Source organism: Perca fluviatilis, chromosome 2 (assembly GCF_010015445.1).
Source record: "Perca fluviatilis chromosome 2, GENO_Pfluv_1.0, whole genome shotgun sequence".
In the NCBI taxonomy this organism is placed as follows: domain Eukaryota; kingdom Metazoa; phylum Chordata; class Actinopteri; order Perciformes; family Percidae; genus Perca; species Perca fluviatilis.
This window is the reverse complement of record NC_053113.1, coordinates 22,935,125-22,954,757: the sequence shown is the minus strand read 5'-3', so window position 1 is coordinate 22,954,757 and position 19,633 is coordinate 22,935,125. Positions and strand designations below refer to the sequence as shown.

At 40.5% G+C, this 19,633-nt stretch overlaps 1 protein-coding gene across 1 annotated transcript in view; it reads right to left on the bottom strand.

The window, feature by feature from the left end:
• clmpb (CXADR like membrane protein b) overlaps positions 1-15,118 on the bottom strand; it is a 66,523-nt gene extending 51,405 nt beyond the window's left edge. The window contains exon 1 of the mRNA XM_039784771.1: positions 14,635-15,118. Within this exon, the coding sequence (XP_039640705.1) occupies positions 14,635-14,683 (49 nt within the window). The 5' untranslated portion in view covers positions 14,684-15,118. The remainder of the gene's footprint in view (positions 1-14,634) is intronic.
• Between the last annotated feature and the right edge of the window lie 4,515 nt (positions 15,119-19,633).

The following is a 19,633-nucleotide window of genomic DNA, read 5'->3' as shown; positions in this document are numbered from 1 at the left end:
TTCCTTCTATGACCGAGCAGTAGCCTCCAATAAGGCCCTGGGGTCATCCTTTTGCTAATACTCCACCTCAACATATCCATCCATCCCCCCACATATCCCAAGCTTACCATTCAACTGCAACACCAGTTATGAGGGTTAGGGGGATTACATGCAGAGGCAATTACTTAAAGTGCTGATTACCTGCAGAAAATTGGTACCAGTAATGCTGCTGGAATAGTTAATTTACGTCACACTCCTATAAAATCATTCCCATTAAATAGGTTTCATTTTAATCCACAATTTAGAAAAGTTCCACAATTTAGATGCCACAGTTGTATTGAGCAATGCAATAACTCTTGAACATCATAAGCATCTGTGATCTGATAACGGCATATTTACAGTAAGTGCAACAGATTACAGATGTCATCTTTTTGGAATGAGATTACTGTAATTCCATTACATCTAATCAAATACTCCTACTCGGCCCTGCTACGCTCACAGAAAGCAGCATCCCTGACTGTAGTCATGCAGATGCAGATCTACAGCGGCAATTGAAGGAAAAATATGGCCGGCCTCTGGTGAGCAAAGGGGGTAATAGCTGAGTGGCCATCCATCACAAACCTGCATCGGAGAGCTGTATGCGCTCCATCCGCTCAGACCCCTCGTCTCATAAGAGGGAGAGGGGATTGGGAAGAGACAGAACAGTAAGAGAAAGGGCTCATGAAAATATTCCCTCAACATGGGGGCAGGGTGGCATTCAAAATCCTCCAACATGAGGTAGGAGAAAAAATATCTGGCCTCTTAGATTGATGGACTCAGCTTCTGCGCTTGTTGCGTTTTTCCTGCAGCACAATACACAGTGGTGTATAGCTATGATTACTTGTAGTCAAGCCACGGCTGGGAGTGGATGGCAGCTACAGTCTAAATATTAGGATTAATGACCATGCTGGTCACTCTAGTGAAACATCATTCATACTTCTACTGCATTCCAATGCCATGTAAGCAAACAAGGGCAATAGAGAGAACATTTCGGGTCCGCAAAAAAAAACAAATGTCTTTCTGCCCTCCGATCAAGTATAATGCTGTTGACTGCGACAGACGTGATAAATAAACAATAAGTTGGATTACATGTGCTGAAAAAAAAAATTAATATGTAAAGTGAACAATAAAGGCTTTCCAGGCTTTTCATTTCGTTCTGCTAGCCATGCTAATGCATTCAGAAGATAATGTGTGCAATAATACATCAAAATTTTCAACCACCGACGGACAGGGCAGGTTGAATGTCTGTTCTTCCCCCTGACTATAACCACATAACCACCACTTTCCCTTTCATTAGATCAATTGTAGAAGGTGAATATATATGCAGCTGTTTTGACTGAGAAGAGGACAATGGAGAAGTGAGGCAGGGGGGAAATGAAGGAGATGTCAGAATGGGCAGTGCTCTAACTAGTTTGCAAGGAGAGCTTTGCGCTTCAACACAATAACTTTCTTTAATAATCAAAAATGTGCTGGCGCCGTTGCATTATGATTTCCCCAAAGGAACCTGCATGGTACAGTTACCAGACGATAAAACAGTGCTAACTTGAATGTCAATGAAATGGCCTCCTGATGCACTCCGCAGGGGTGAATGACAACACTATTGACATCGCCTCCGAAAAACTGCGCCCAGGTCTATCTGTCTTCACAAGAGCGCTGTTAGCTTGAGCAAAAGGACAGCATCGGTATAAACCAAAGGTTAGTCATATCATCTGTCCAGTGTTTGTAGCAACAGCATGTATTAAACTGTGACTCTAACACATTAATACAACAAGACCATGAAGCAGTCTTTCATTGTCTTGTGCTGCTGCCGGAGTGTGTAGTGGTGATGTTTTCTGTGTTATTCAGTACATTTTGCAGTAAAAGAACCCTAACCTTAAAGGGGTGATAGAATGCAAAACCGATTTTACCTTGTCATAGTTGAATAACGACAGTTCGGTGGGTAAATAGGACATACATAGAAGCTCAAAGTCCCACTGACACCCCTTTACTATGAAAATCTCATATTTTGAAACTGCCGCTGAAAACGGGCGAATCCCAACAAAGCTGAGTTGCTTACGCAAGCGTCTCAAAATCCGGAACCTTAAGAGAACAGTCACGACCCAACATTTACATAGGCTACACAACTGACCTGAGATCAGGTAGTCTTCTGAATCTAGCTAGGTCACGCAGATCTCTGCTATTCCATTACAAAATTCACTTCTGAAACTTTTTTATGCGAGAAATCAACTATATAAAGCTCAAATATGGGCCGCTTTACGAAAATGGATGGCTAATTGCAAATTTTCTCCGACTGTGTGTGTCGGAGTTTAGTGCCGGTGTTGGTGCTGCCTGGGTTGCTACATCGCCGCCCTGACCGCAGTGTCAGCGAGCTTGTTACGGCCGCAATCTTTTACCGCAGCCCGCAGGTTCCAGTTAATCTTATAATGGGTATGTGTGTTGAGTTATTTAAACAAACAATCGGGGAAATAAACGCCTCTTGTCCGTGAGTCTCATTGATAGAGCCGCGGTGAGATGGAGTCCATCAATGAGAGCTAGCTAGCCTCCTCCTAACTCTGACATTCACAAAAATACATTCAATTGAAATCCGAAATCGGACAAGTGTTAGCTAAGCTTTATAAGACCTTGAGGAACCTATAATATTCATGCCGTGACAAAATTCAAACTGTAAATATACTTTAGTTATGCGAAAGTGAGCAAGCTGCGATATTTCCCCATTGTAATGAATGGGACATATAGCAAGCAGCTGCTCCACCTACAAAGACGCCTTGCGTTCATAAAAATGCCTTAAAATCAAATCGGACACAACGGTTAGCTTTATAAGACATTGGGGAATGATGTTGTATAAGTGGCGTGACGAAATTCAAACTGTAAATATAATTTAGTTATGGCAAAAGTGTAGCTAGCTAGCTGCTGTATTTCCCCATTGTAATGAATGGGACATAAAGCAAGCAGCTGCTTTCATACAAAGACGCCTCGCATTCATAAAAATGCCTTAAAATCAAATCGGACACAACGGTTAGCTTTATAAGACATTGGGGAATGATGTTGTATAAGTGGCGTGACGAAATTCAAACAGTAAATATATTAGTTATGCCGGCAGCTGGCCGCGGAGCCCCGTAGTGCAGTATCCACAAAGGGTGACTTTGCCCTGGGTATGGAGCCCAGCAGGCTGCTGCTTTCTCGTCAGACTGTGTGGAGCTCCTAAAGTCCGACACATCTTACCAAATTTGCAATTAGCCATCAATTTTTGTAAAACGGCCCATATTTCAGCTTTATATAGTTGATTTCTCGCTTAAAAATGTCTCAGAAGTGAATTTGGTAATGAAACATTGCAGTGTCTGGAATATGAGATTCTGTCGCTTCTCTAATGTATGTGTATTGGGGATTCGCTCAACCAATCAGCGCGCGTCTCTAATGTCTGCGTATGGCAAGTTGCTCAACCAATCAGCGCGCAGCTCATCTAAATATTCATGACCATACCATATTTGGAAGAAAAGCTCTTGTTACAAATAGGGCCAAAACACAGGGATGCATAAGGGCCAGTAAAATATCAACCAGGCCATTTTCAGCCCAACCAATGTTACATACCCCATTAGGAGACCATAAGGAACAGTATGAAATACACTATATAATCATTCTATCACCCCTTTAACCCTGTGGTGTCGAGTGTCAGTAAATTTTAGCCAGCGGTGAACACACATGGTCAGTTGCCGGTGCAGCCCATTGCTAACTGTGCACTTTTCCTGGCGCCCTTGCCACTATGCATCTTTAGTGTCCTGTAACTGTAAACCGTCAGCTCTATCATCCTCCAATCCTGCCACTTCTTCCAGTGTCTCACACCAAGCAGAGGTAATCTCTCAGTATTGATCTGGTCACATGGTGAAGGCAAATATGTTAAAGTGGACACTGAAACCTGCACAAGAGGACTGAAATCTGATGCTAAAAGGAGCCATAATGCTCACTTTTTAACACTGTATACATATATTTGTGTGGCTTAAGCACACCTTTGCCTGCTTACATAAGCTTCTATGAATCTCTATAAGTCAGGATTGGCAGCAAAACATTAGTGATGGTAAAGCAAAAGCTTTAAAAAAAAAAACCCAAAAACCTTTACAAAAAAAAAAAAAAAAAAACAAAAGAAAAAAAAAAAAAAAAAAATATGTCCCCTAATCCCTTCTGAGCAGCCGTAAGCCTTCCATTATCTCTCGTTAGAATTGTGCATCCGTTAAACACATTAACTTAGGCCCTAATGCAGGGCCCTTTTGTAGGACATGGCAGCTGCTCATAGCAGCCAGTTACTAGAATAAGAGAGAAGAAACGTGCTAATTGCTGTCATTTAATTGGGTAAAAAGATTTTTTTTTTTTTAAATGGATGCAAAGTATATAGCATTTTTACAGCAATCAACATTATCCTGGATAGCTCTTGAGGCAATTGCAATTCCGTGCTATCCCTAACATGTGTCAGAGAGGGAATTATCTAGTGATAAAATCAGGCATGAAGACACATTGACAGCCACTCAATCATGTATGCGTGCACAATATTGTTTATTCATATCTTGACCTTTTCTTTATCAGCATGCAGGTGAAAAAGAGAGGCATAACCTTGCTTTTCTGGATCAGAGCTACATCATCCACTCCACTGTACACTACAGTAAATCGCCAGCCACAGTGTACACCAGTTTCGACTAGCAAGTGGTCTTTTAGCTGCATAAATAACTCATTACATAAAAGAAACATGGTAAATACTCAAGTCAACAAGACACGCAGAGGCTAATACATGAAACAGGTATCAAGCATCACTGACACACATCCACTATTGAAATCTGATTCAGAATATGATATCTTTAATCCTTTGATTTCTATAAGTACAATTACCGAGATGTTCTGTGAGTATTCTGAAGCATTAACAATTGAGACCAGGCAGTAAAAGCAATAGTCCACTGCTTTATCCCTAAACAGGCAGCGCAAGCAGTTGTGGCTATGTTACACAGTTGCCTCCCACCATGGCTTCACAATAGCTTACAAATAGAGCCCAAACATAATTTTATTCAATGTTTTTCTTCCATTTCCATTTGCTGCGCTTCAGTGCACATGGATAAATACGGCCTGATGCTGCCTGTGATCCCCAGCCGTGCTGAGGGTCGCACTGACAGAGTAGGACCACTACAATAAAGCAGGGCTTGTTATGTATTCTGACTGCAGGACGGCTAAGATGCTTGGTGTTTGCTGAGACAGCAGATGACTTGCCTTGCTCTCTCTGCCCCTTGCTCAACCAAGGCAGGATAGACTTAATTGCCTCATTAGCGAAAGGGCCGGCGAGGAGTAGGCCTCTTCCACATTGTTCAATGTCAAGAGTGCAACCAAAAGGAAAGGTTAATAGAGTAAACAGCATCTCCATCTCCTAAATGGACAACAAATGTTTGTTTTCTATTATGATGGGTTATTGGCCAAAAGCTTAATTTCACTCCAAAGTGACAGAATTATGCATGTATTCTTTTATCTTATCTGCATATTCAACCTTCATTATTCCTAATTTTCATATGGTGTATAACACAGCTTGCTGTTGCTGTGTGGTAACTCCCAAAGCTGGCTTCTTTTAAGCTTGGACCAGTCTAAAAAGCAGAGTCATCATGCCAACTTTAATTATTTTAAGAGCTTGAATTAGCAAACTCTGCTATTTCCTCCTCTACAGCGTCTTTGGACCCCAGACAGCAAATCAAGCCAAATGCTAACACTCTTGATTTCCCTCTTGAAGAAAGACACACAAAATAAAAATTATGTCTGCTGCAGAGAGAACATGTGAGGTCCAAAAAAGCCTCATGTTTAATAATTTTGAGAGAGCCATGAAACTCAGCCCAGCTTTCACTCACTACTGCAGTGTTTGCACACTAAAGAGCACGCCACCCTCATCCGGCAACCACAATAAGACAATTTCATTCAAAGTTTGACGATTTGAACAACAACGCCAAACCATGACAGGCATCTTGAATGCAGTCCTAAGCCTGTGTCTGTCTCTTCACTGGAGATGTGGTGATCTGCAAGTCGGGTCTCTGACTAATACAAATGGAGAATGGAATGGAAACATGCTGTTATCTTCTCTGAATGAGCTGCAGGTTATGATTGGAAAGTTGTTGGCATCATTTCGCTAGTCTCTGAGGTACACTCTATTACTGTAGTGAGTTCACACGAGCACATGAACACCGCTTTTTGTATTTAGTTACAGTATCAAGCACAAACAAACGTCGCGTTCACTTTATGTCCATGCAAAGCAAATGCTTGCATGTCCACTTTTGGAAAAGCACAATAAAGAGCCTCGGAAGATACAGTGTAAAAGTAATATGTAATGGTGGATACTTCAGGTTGTAGATTACACCACCCTTACGGCCTGGTACATTATGACAGAGGCTACATTAGAAAATATACTGTACACATCTGCATGGGCAGTATAGCGTAAAGGCTCCATATCATCAACAAGCCAAGTCTAACGAGTTGGAAAAAACAAAGGTGGTGGTGCCATCTGTTCTGAACCACTTTGCCGGGAAAGGGAGAAAAAAGTGGAACGACAAAGGAATGAAAAATAAGCTTTTTTTAGCGCTGCAAATACATATAAACTCTGACCACAGCCTAAGCTCCTGAACAAGCGACATCATCTCCCACAGAAACAAACTTCTCAAACTTTTGGCCAGATAGAGGGCTCTACGCTCTATAATACTCGGGGAAAGAGCTGTAGTGCAATCAGCGACATTACGTACTTAATTTGTGGACAACCTAGTAATTGATCAATTATATTCAGTTTACAATGTTTTCGCTGTGCTATGAAAGACCAAATGGCTGGCATTGTGGTTGGATAATTAAACCATCCATCACACAACATCCACTGCAAGAGAACAGGACTGGCAACCCAAGACAGGGCCTAAATTATTGCATTCCTTGTGAAGGGCATTTAGATTAGGTAAGGTTTTGATGACCAAGGATTTCATCCCCATAAAGAATCAATCAGCAGAATTGCATATCTTACACAGCTTTAAAGGTCATTTCTAAAGATTTGTTACAGTCAATAAATAGATTAAGCCTGCTATTTAAAGTTAGTGAATGATCAATTTTTTTTGTCTCCAACCAAAATAAAAAATCCTTTTCTTTCTCGCTCTCAGTATAGATCTAAATTGGGCAGATGGCTGAGTCCTGACTTCAGTTATCAAGTACCACGAGTGGAGGGGATCCTCCAGATGGTGTTCAGGTCTTTTGCAGGTGACCACTTTGTCTTTCACCACTCTAATCAATGGCCACCGAATTCCCTCCCTTCCAAACACCATCCATCTTTAAGTCTTTCCAGGCTGCTCGGTGACGACCAAAAGCGGCTGAAGATAAATGTTTAAAGGGCAGAAGGGCCTCTAATGATTAAAGCCACTAATGCTTTAGGGAAGGCTGGCAAGCAAAAGAGGAAATGGAGTGAGACAATGTAGCACGCAGGTTCAAAACACCTAATGGAGTGTCCTGCTTGCTGAACTAATAAACTGCTTCAAATTGAAAGGAACAGCAGGCGTCTAAATAGAGCGACTTGAAAAAAATTGCTGTTCATTCAGTCAGCTCACAATTAGAAAAGTGGAAGAGGAGGAGAAAAAAACCTTGCCTAGGTTGCCATTGTTTGGGGCAGCGCAAGTTGCTTTTATTCATCATGCAATCGATTCTAAGGATTGAATTACAGATGAGTGGCATGTAGAGTGGAAGAAAAGTCTATGTTATGTGCATCGGCACCATGCTGGAATAAATACAATAAATGCCCATTTCACAATTATTTCTGTCTGCATGAAAAACCCTTTGCTTTATGCTACGATTTATGGGGAGGACACCCTGTGGTCGCAGTCTGGCTGTGAGTTGTATTCTCTTGCTGATTCTCATCTCAGGAGCATGATGCTTTTTGAATGTCCAAGTTGAAATTTGGGCATGATAATCAATAATCACAGTGTGAGTTGAGGCACCGCACAGGTTGGGGTCTGACAGGTGCCCCCCATGAGCAATTAAAGTGCTAAACAACCAGTAAAAAAATTATAAATTATTGGTAGACAGTTTACTGGGGTTTTGACACTATTTCACTCACTGAAAAATGTTAGTCCAGCAGTAAAAACAAACTGTTCAATCAAAGTCTGCTGAGTTAAGATAATTAATTCATATAATCTAGTTGTGCAATAAGGCTGATCAGACTCTGTAAACCTTTGTTAACAGGCTTCCAGGTGACAGAGGAAAGAGACACACAAGCATGACTGCTACTGTAACACAACCAATGTCACCCCTGCGCTGCTCATTGGGTTTACATTTTTTATCAAGAGTTTGCTTTTTCTTCCTTTGTGTCATTGATGTAAGCGCTATGCTAAGCTGCTTGAAAGTAAAAGACACCTCAGCAATAGGGATTTTGAGCTGTTTATTTTCCCGCACAGTTGGATCACGCAGCTGCACAGAAAACAGATATATACCTGGTTTCAGAGACAGATAACATAGATCAAAAGCATGTTCTGCTTCGAGAAGACAGTTTTTACTAAGGCAGAAAGCACTTGAAAGCACCCCAACAGGGCTGGCAGAGCTCTGAGATGATAGCATCCCAGCCCCCACCACTGATAAACAAATCATTTCAAATGGCATTTTTGTAAAATTTTGATCACCTTTGCTCTTGTAGCTGAAGAGCACTAGGTCGGGGATAGATGGAATCCTATTTCCAGCAATGTCAATAGCTGCTAAGAATTAATATCAGACCAGACCTTTATTGTGGTGAATCAATGGGAGACAAATCCATGCTTCACCTCCCCAACAGCATCAGCGTTCACTCTATGATCTCCTCAATGCTTACATGAAACAATCATAGACCTTGATTCAAATATGTATGCACACAGGCAGCAAATCACTTCACATTTTCTAAGAAAATAGAAAGCTGTAATTGCACTTGCTCCATTGACTTTCAAACTGCAAATAAGGCAGAAATCCTCCCTTTGGAGGAAATGCCATGGCAATAGAGATTACAGGGAACTAGGGGCCAATGCCACATTTCAGAGCCATGACTACCCAAGGGTTTAAAGGGCTACCTTGTTTTTTTTTTTTAGCATCTGATGTAAATGTACCTGCTTTTCGAATGTTTCTGCTTTTTGCATTATTTATCATTAGTTATAATGGATCAGGGCTCCAAGTTTACACATATATGGTCATATAAAATATATATTCCTGATGCCATAACGCAGTGCCAAAACTATTAACTATTCAGTTAACCATGTCATTAACATGGTTAACTGCTTAGGTCAGTCTGTGAGAGATCCAGGGGCAGTGGGATCAATTGATTCATGGTTATTTTGTGGGATTATTGCTATTGGCATTGATTTCTTGTGGTCACTAGATCAAAATTAGGCTTCCTGCCTCACTATAGCAAATAACAAAAATGATGAATTAGATAGGATGCTATCGTTTTAATATTATTAAACTTACAATGATATAAACAGCAACAAAGGGTAACAAATCCTCACATTTAAGAAGATGGACACGGAGAATGTTTGGCCATTCTACTTAATGAATTATTTCAATTAATAATGTATTATTAAATTTGTTGCAGGTTCATTTTCTGCCAATTGATTTATCACCTAATTGCTAAAACACTTAAATGTAATATGCAAAATCTTTAGAACAACTTTTTAACAATAGGTGTAAGCATTTCACCTATGTCATGATTATGGCAAAACTTAGTTGGACATTTTGGGAAATATCCTTACTGCCTTTCTTTCTGAGAGTACACTAAGTATGAAGCTACAGTACAGCAGCCGCTTAGCTTAGCATAAAGAATGGAAACAGGGAAAAGCTCTCTAAAAATGCCTAATTAACACAATATATATCTTGTTTGTTTAATCTGCAAAAGTGGTATCAATCTTTTCATCTAACTCTCAGAAAGAGTCAGATGAGAGGTAATATTTTCCAAAATGACTAACTATAAAGTTTCTTTTTATTCCTCATGTCGATCTAATCTTCCTGGCCTAATGTATAACAGCAGGTAGTTGTTATATGTATGTGTGTTAGTTTATCTGCAAAAAAGGTCTGTCTTTAATTGTTTGTGTACAGCAGTATACTAGTGTACTGTAATGTCCTGTGTGTACTGTACATGTGGCCGAAGTGAATGTGAATGTGAGCCTCTCCTGAACATCTGTCAAAGATTAGCAGTAAAGTGAAATAGGCAGTTCCTGTTCATACGATCCAAAATAATCTGGAAGTGATTTTTCCAGTGAAGGATGAAAAGGGGGAGGGTTTATAGGTCAGAAACACTATACAAACCCTGCTCGGTCTAGGCATATGTCTTGTGTTTTACAACATGCAAGTGCCAAAAGACCCATGCTTGGACAGCTTGGATATTAGGGGTGTGGCACAAACACACCAGGAGAAAGATAAAGAAACTGTCAAACAAAGAAATATTGTAGAGACGTAAACAGATGAATTCAAGACAGACTACGTTCATTCCACCAGTGCAACCTTGATTTTTTTTTTTTATCCTTGGATGTCATTGGCTGCTATAAAAATCAACCCGCCTAGACCCTCAAGTACTAGGAATAAATACACTTACAGTACAAAGCAGGTACACTTTCACCTACAAACACTCTCGTTTGAAGCATAGCATCCAGCTTGCTACGACAGAATAGAAAGACCGTCTGACTAAAAGCACTAAAATCAATGAAACATGAAGAATCCCTCAGGTTCAAAATGAGGACGGTTTGTTATTCAGGGAAGCACGCTGTCATTCAAAGGCCGTACACATCAGGGGGAAAGTGCTTGGAAGGCAAATCAGTGTTTGTTAATGATCTGTGTCAATTGTTTTGAGGACGGCAGGACCTCTGCACTTATCCGTAGGCCTCTTCACTCACCCTTGGTCGAGGTTTTGTATTCAGGAGCGCTCTGTCCTTGCTGAGCCATTCCAATTTGCCACTCTGGCTTTGAGTAATAAAATCCTCTCTTGACGGAAATCTGTTTACACTTTGTTCTGCATGTCAAATCGCTGACATTGTACATGGAAGGGAAGTCATTTAACTATCTGAGCAATGCACTGCAAGCTATTTTTCCCCTCCACATCTTTACTGTACTGTACACAGCTTGAATGTAACAGCTACTGGACACTGATCCCTGGGTACATATACAGTATGTATTGTGATGCTTTGTGTTGTCCCTTTGCCCAGTCCGTGTGTGAACATGTGCTGAATGTGTTGAATTTGTTTGCATCACCTTCATCAAATAAACTCCTACAAATGAATTCAACCAGCCAATTAAAGTCATTTAAAGGTCTACGCTTCTACAATGTGAGATGAAGGTTAACTCGCCGTGCAAGGCTCCACACCTAACTGACAAATAAACATCGTGCCCATTCGAGTCCCGCACAAGCAGATCTGCCAAATTCATCACATGCTCTCGAAATAATCAAACATGTTCTGGGGCTGAGAATGTATAGGGGATGCCACATGTTAACGCTGAAGAATAATGCGCATCAAAAGAAGATCAAAACGAGGACTTAATGTATGGTAACTAGACGTCAGATATCAAAATGTCTCTGGGTTTATAAGAATGTCAGAAGTCTGTGGCTGTGTGTGTGTGTGTGTGTGTGCGTGTGGGAGTGTGATTCAGGCGCAAACACATCAAGATGTCACTTCATAACCTCTGGCTCAGGAGGCTCCTGTCATCTTCACATTTCAGAGATCCTCTGCCTACCCCGGCAGACATGCTAAATATAGAATGGGGACAGAATTTCTGTTTGGAGCCACTGCTCTCTTTATCTACATCTAACACTAGCAGGCGTGCACAGGCACTTCCATCTTCTCATTGTTCTACACATGTATGCATGCATCTAGACACACAAGCATCAACACACACACACACACACACACACACATACACACACACTGATGTTAAGACCCTACTGCATTCTCATGATCCCTCACATTGCATTGTCTTATAGACTGAACATAAGACTCCACCAAGCGAGGGTACAGAGGGTTTGTCTCTCACACAAAAGCTGCTCATTCTTTCCAATTACATTTCTGTCAAGTGACTTACACTGTGTTATTACTTCTTGGACAGTCATTTTCAAATTCCATCATTCAGAATAATTTAATCATGGCACAAGGATAGACAGGCAATCCATCACTAGTCTCCTTTACCTGGCTGAATCTACCACACTGATACTCAGTTACTCTATTTGACCTTGTTCCTGTTTCTTACTTAGTGTGTAGCAGAGTCACAGAAGGGAACTATACGGAACTCTCTGTGGCAATTAATTGTGCTACTTATCTGTAATGTGAACAGTGGATATTACATCTCCAACACATATTAAATTAACGATATCTCAGGACTTGCGAGGCCACAGCCAAATAAAAAGGAAATGAGCCCCTATTAATGACTATTGATTCTTTTATAATAAAACAGCCACTTCCGCTCTGTACTTGGCCTCGGTGTTGATCTTGAATTAATACAGGCTATAACTTCAGGAAAATGTCCTTCAGTGTGGTGCAGGAGAACCGCCTAGCCTGAAAAGCTACATATCTCCCTGGTCAGGGAAAAATGCTCTTTTGGCTGACTGGCAGATATTTTGTTCTCGCATGAGAGACACACGACCCAGGTTGCTGTACTGTACATTCACCCTAACAATATCATTTTCCGCAGCACAAATTGTTTTATATACTCATATCTTGTGACATGACAGAGGAAGGAGGAAAATGCCTCACCATGGCAACAACAAGTCATTTAATACTCTCAGCTACAGGCTGATGGTTATTTTAAGAAAAGTGCATTATTATTTTTTATTAGGGAATAAATTACTGTTGTATAATTGTACCTTGGCATTGCTGGTTCAGCTGTGCCAGCTAAGAATTGCTTGTGTTTTTCATCATCATCATCATCAGTAGTAGAAAACTGCTATTTAGGTAATCAAATAATTATCTAATACAACCAGGATGATAACTGAAACCAAAAAACGTGTTTGTATGCAGTGTACACTGCCGAGTCAGTTCTTTAGTTGAAGCGCAGGATCAGTGGCCATCACCACTGAGCACATACTGTGGATTCACTGGATGGCCAATGTAAGCCTTAACAAGTCAGCATGCATGCAGGTCCACACAAAAGATATCCATCCTTCCATTTTCTTCACCGCTTATCTTATTCAGGGTCACAGGTGGACTGGGGCTTTTCCCAGAATGCATTGGGTAAGGAGCAGGGTACTCTCCTGAGAGGTCACTGCAATATGTAAGAAACTGAATAATGGGAGCCGGAGATAACAAACTCTTTAGGCATTTACAAATCTACAAAACAATCCAGATCCAGCATAAGCAAATAACACCAGCTGTATGTCTAAACTAATGGAATGAAAAATGAAACACAAATGATTCTTTTGATTTCTCGCCAGACTGCAACAACACGAACAGCAAGCCTCACGCAGACTAGAGCACGACTTTTGGACTCAAACCAAAGCTCTCGGGTGCATTATTCCTCACACAGCCACTTTCAACCACTCTTACTCTAACTCAGAGGTTTCCAAACTTTTTCATTCCAAATACTTCTATTCATAGTCACTTCAGACTGTAAAGTCCCTTTGGAAAATGCTGGTTTATCCCCAGTTACACCCAGCTGGGGAAATTTCACTGCAGGTGATGAGACAGCAGTAAGGAGTGTGAAAACTCATACTGGAAGTCATTTACACACTGTCTCACAGTAACTTCCAGTCAGTGAAGTCGCAGTGAAATTAACCAATCCCTCATTTAGCTCTGAACGTGGAAAGGCCCTCAGTACAATACTGTAATATAGTAGTAATAAGAGCTGTATTGGTATTAGTATCAGCAGTAGTGGTGATAACATAAATAGTCAAACACTGACAAAGGAAGCTTTATTTTCAAGTTCTGTTTCAAACTAAACAACAAATTATGTAGCCCCACAAGTTTGAACATATTTTTTTTAATTCTCAAAATGATGTTCAGGACACTTAAAATTGGGCCAAACAGTAAGAAAGAGCTTGTGGAAAATATATATCCTTGCAGGGTCTTAGTGGTTGCTGTATGTGTTATGTTTGGATTTATTTATTTTTTTTGACAAAAAAAAAATGGTAAAAAGGCGTTTTGCTCATCTGCAACGGGCCTGTTTTTGAAGAATGAGTGTCAAGCAATGCACTTAAAGGGTCAATAAAAATAAATCTGGATAGCAGATATAAAGGGAGGGGTCAGGTGAACTTTTATCCCCCATTACATTTTCTCTCTTTTTAGAACTCTCCCAAGTAGAGCACCCTGTGGTTTGGAAATCAAGGTTGCTTGTGTGTTTCCATTTTTCAGATACGCGTGAATATAAATAGCAATTTCTTAACATATGCGCATTATAAAGTGCGAGGGTGACTATATATTCTGACATCATTCTAAATCGAAGACGGAAACATTTGCCAGATGTGTTGTTAAGGACACGTTTACCAATAAAAATGTATATTATAAAAAAAAATCATTTTAAATATAATAACGACATAGCCTACATCAGTGTCCACATCGTCAGTGAGAAATGTCAGACGAACACGCTCCAGTGCTTTTTAAACGAATGACTTCTCTTTTAAAGGAATGGGAAGTGACTTACCCAGAAACAAAGAGCGAAATATTGCAGACATCACGGCTGGAAATCCCATATGCAAACGGAGCTGGAAACAATGCGCTCAGACTGCCTTCACATTCATTGGGCTGACCTAAGTGCGGGCAGAACGAAGCAGCGCCATCAGCGAATAGAGGAGCGAAATCAGAGATAGCCTAAATAAATCTTCATTGAGCATATGAGTCCAAGGGCATCATATGTTGCACACGCCCGAAATATCTAAACCTCCCAAGAAGAAGAAGAAGAAGAAGAAGAAACGTGGCTCTTTCTCTTCATCGTCATTTTCATCGCAGGCTACTTGGCGTCAAATCAAAGTTCTCTGGCTGTCTGGCTCTGGCGTGGGACGTGTTGTCTCAGGGTCCCCTCTGTCTCCTCCTCAGCAGTCTCTCCTCCTTTCCTCCTCTGCTGCACAAAATGCCAGAGAGGAGGAGGAGGGCGAATAGGTGGATGATGAGGGGATGCTGAAGGATGGAGACCTCTAGAGTCTGAAGTTCTCTTACACAGCCCGAGCATCCTGCAACAAACACTAAAAGGCTTGTTGGGAGGATACATGTCCTCTTGTTAAGTGTTGCTGATTTCTCTGATATGAATGGAATTAATGTTGCCTGTAATGAAAATCTTGGTATGCTGTTATTAGCAAATACTAGTCCTATACATAGAACTGCATAAGGTTTATAGTGAGTCTTTGGGACAATTTCATCTTAAACTTTGCGGTATAACTACAATATTATTATAGGGAGAGTGTTATCTTAAGGTATTTTGCAATCTAATATAGTATCACTATGACATTGCTATAAGTAATTTAACACGGTTTAACATTGCTCTTTGTACTTTCTAGGGCTAAAATCACGAGTCGAGTATTTGATTTGATGGACAGAAAAGTAACTATTTTGATAATCGATCAATCGTTTAAATCATCAATCAAGATTGGATGCTTCTCTTTGCCTTGTGTGATCCTGAAGTGAATATCTTTGAGTTTTAGATAGTTGGTGGGACAAAATAAGCAATTTGATAACACTTGGGCTCAGTGAATATGTGATTTTGTCATTTTTAACCGATTAATCAAGAAAATAATTGGCAGATTATTTGTTAATCAATATAGCTGACAGTTAACCGTTTTGTGTTTTTTGTAAAAATTCAATACTAACCTATGGTATTAAGGATTACAGTCATTTATTTTTTATTTAATATTTAAGGGTTTGGATTGTCAGGCTAACCGGTTATGATTTTACATCAAGAAACTTGAAAAACATGTTTAAAATTCAAAAGCATGATGGATTTTCTGGGCTATATATATATTTTGCAGGCTGTGATGACGCATGCTTGTGATCAAAGGCATGTTAAACATCTGTTTTGAACCAGAAGGCATATTTTTGCTCGCTTACCATCCTTTATTTGTACACCAGCTTCTCAATTTTAGGATTATTCTATCAATCTTTTCAAAACTGCCACACAAGATTTATCATATCACTGGCTTTGGGTTAGATATTTTACAAGAGCAGCATGGTCTAACTTAGGTAAACAAACAGCAAAAGGGGGGGGGGGGGTGCTGCTGTCTGCTCTCAGACCTTGAGACAAATTAATCCCCCCCCCCCCTTCTGTGTTTTAGCAATCCACAGAAATAACAAAAGGATTTTAACTCGCCAGTGGCCCCTCTGCTCTCTCTCGTTCTCTCTTTCCCCCTCGAGTGGCCAGCTCTTCAGCACCAGCCTTCCTCCATTCCTTTCCGTTCCAATAACTAGATAGCTTGAAACAATGTCTCACATGCACAAGTAGACACGCACACACATACACTCTGTCTCTCTTTTTCTCTTGTTCTCACTGCAGACACAAAGAAACAGTTGAAGAGACACAGAGGGCACAACAAATGCATACGACATAATTCCAGATTTTGCGAGAGGCAGATAAGATGAGACACAGTGATGTGATGTCTTCAGTCTTATGTGGTTGGGTATTTTGTTCACAGTGACGCTCGTCTGCCTCTTTTTTCTTTGCTTGTGTTGCTCTGTTTACCTTTGTATTTCCAGCTGAATATAAAAGGTCACGTTCTCATTGCGACTCATATATGCAGAAGTTGGTAGTTACAGTCAGAAGCATGCTGCAACACAGTGTAGTAAAGTACAAAAGCAAAAAAACTACTCTAAACTGCTGCAATGTCAGCTGTCAAACTATGACGGATGGCTGGTTGTAACAGGCATGTTTGCCCCTGCAATCACAGCAGTCCTACTGTAATCTAAGTTCCGATAAAAACACTTGATTGAAAAGGCACCTGATAGCCAACATATATTACATCTGTGTTCAATTTCCCCCCAAATGCAGGCTTTTCTACAGAAAGATTAGTTCTGGAGGCAGGGTCGAGTATGCAGCTGTACATTGCATTACACAGCGCTGAGGTTATCATGATTGCTCTTTTAAAAGATGACCTCACTTATGTATGAAGGGGTGACAATACTACATTATATATGGGGCAGATCTACTGTTGATAGTGGTGATTCTGCAATAGGTTACTTGTCTCACATGCAGTGTAGATAGTGCCATGGGAGGAAACCTGTCTGCGTTTGGTGGCTTGGCCTTGGTGCATGATGTAGCACCCCAATGCAGATGGCCTCACAGATGGTTGATATTTATACCATGGGGCCTTGAAAAATCACTAGTGTGGAAACTGCTCTTTCTCTCTGATTAGTTTCACATCACCAAAAACACAGCAATCTCCACAAACCCATATCTCACTGCGCTGAAAACATATGACTAGTTGTGAAATGTATTATGACGACACACGGAGAAATATATTGTGTTAGAATAAATATAATTTGCTATGTGGGCTGCCCCTTTTTAAGGTGACGATGTTCATGTGTTGGGACTCCCCCCTCCTTTCTTTTCTTTCCTTTTTAGTGCATGAAAATGTAATCCTCCTAAGTGCAAGGTCCATGATTTTTTAAAAATCTTCCAGACCCAACACGGCTTGCATTTTAGCCGGGAGCACTCTTGACTTATGTACTTTAAGTGGATTTGCAATTTAAATTGGAGCAATAAGACGCTCTTCGGACCTCCTTGCAGGAGATGTGAGAGTGTTCCCATCCGCCAGGACAGCTGTATCACCCTCATCATGACTTCACAGGGACGTGTTAGTGTTTTGTTGACGCACGGAAGACACCCTGCAAACACACACGAGCATGCCGGGATGCCTGATTTGGCCACCTTTCTCTCCTGACCTCAGGGAATGAGAGAAGTGGATAGTTAAAAGGATTCTTAAGTAACGATATGGATGTGGAGGAAAAAAAAAAACTCTTTTGTTTAGGCCTGTCTATTTTTAGTGTGATGCTTCAGCAGTAGTATTTCATGGCTCACAGATTCTTTATAATTTAATGAGGGAGAGGGCGGCCCTCAGAGATTTATGGTGAGCGTCTCAAGGCAGCATTGGCCACTCGGCTTATTGATCCAAATCTGATGTTTGTTTATGGGTCAGTAAAGCTCTTTCCCTCCTGTACCATGCAACCCCACCGTAGGAACATTCAAATTGCCAGCTTTTAAAGCCAATAAAATAAATGCACTCCAGGTCAATGTTCATTATTTTAGTCTTTCTTTAAACATAAAGCAGATCCTGACAGCCAGTCAGAGATGTGTTAAACAGCAGTGCCATGTAGTGTAGAGACTTCAGCCATGGATATAAAGAGCCTACTGAGAGTACTGCAAATGCTTTGTTTGCATATGCACGTGCAACCTTGACACAGAGGCAGGTTTATTGGTCAACATGATGAACTAAGTTCTTAGTCCAACAACCACGGCACATTTTATTTTATTGTGCATATTTACATATCTGTGATAAAGGAAGAGCAACGGCCCATTTTAGACCACTTCCTGTCCTCTCCTGCTCCACATTCCTGTGAGCGCAACGCTTGTACAAGGAGACATGTCTCCTTGTACTTTAAAGCTCAGTGAGTTCAAAAGTGGATGTTCCTCCTCAATTTATTTATGAGCATTTCATGGGGAACATGAGGCAGAGAAGGGGCAGAGTTTAAAAACATGTTATCATGCTCTAATTAAAGGCGAGGCAGAGGACTGAATCACATCCAGGAACCCAGCAGCAGCATACACAGTTTTATTTTAAATCTGTTAGCCTGCAGTGGTGAATAGGTAAATGAATCAGCTGAATGGGAATGATTGAATGAATGCATTCATCAACCAGAGCAAAAGCGATTGGCTGCATTAACCAAACACACATGATGGTGTCATTTGGAAGCGTGAAATAAGACTGATTGTTGTTTATGCTAAATCACATGACTCTGTCTTTGGGAAAAGTAATGATGTTAAATTGTTGCCTGCACCAGTTCTGGATAAACAAATCAATCACTTTTGAATATCATTTCCACCACATTGTATGCTGCATTAGAAATAATTTTCCTCAATACTGGCATTTTTTCCCACACCAGAAGTTACAGGAAAGTGCTGTATCCTGTCTCTAGCATACAAAAAAATTTAATGAGAGGAGGTTGTTTGGGGGTATTTAGACATGGATTTCTGTAAGTGGGAGGGCATGAATGAAAACCACACTACCATATGCATATGAGCTGCAATAATATAATAAAATAATAAAAGTCTCTAATTATTTCATTTTACTCAACATAAAACAAACTTAATCAGCCACATATGGCTTAACAGTGTTCAAATGAAAATGTATAATTTTTAAAAGGAACTCATGACACATAAACCTAATTTCAGTAGAACAAACTACTTGTAAGCCAATTTGGGCATTATCGCAATGATCTACTGATAACAAAAATAAAACCAGAGCATACAATGAAATCTTCTGTGTCTCACATTGTTCCCCCAAACCACCTTCTCTGTTCTTCTGTAGCCTGCACCATTCAATGAAGGCATACTTTTGGACACATAAGCTCATATGAACGAAAAACGGTTGCAGTTGTATAACTCGACCCTTTGGACCACAGTAAACTGACTTGAGAAAACAATCTTTCTGCTCTTTACC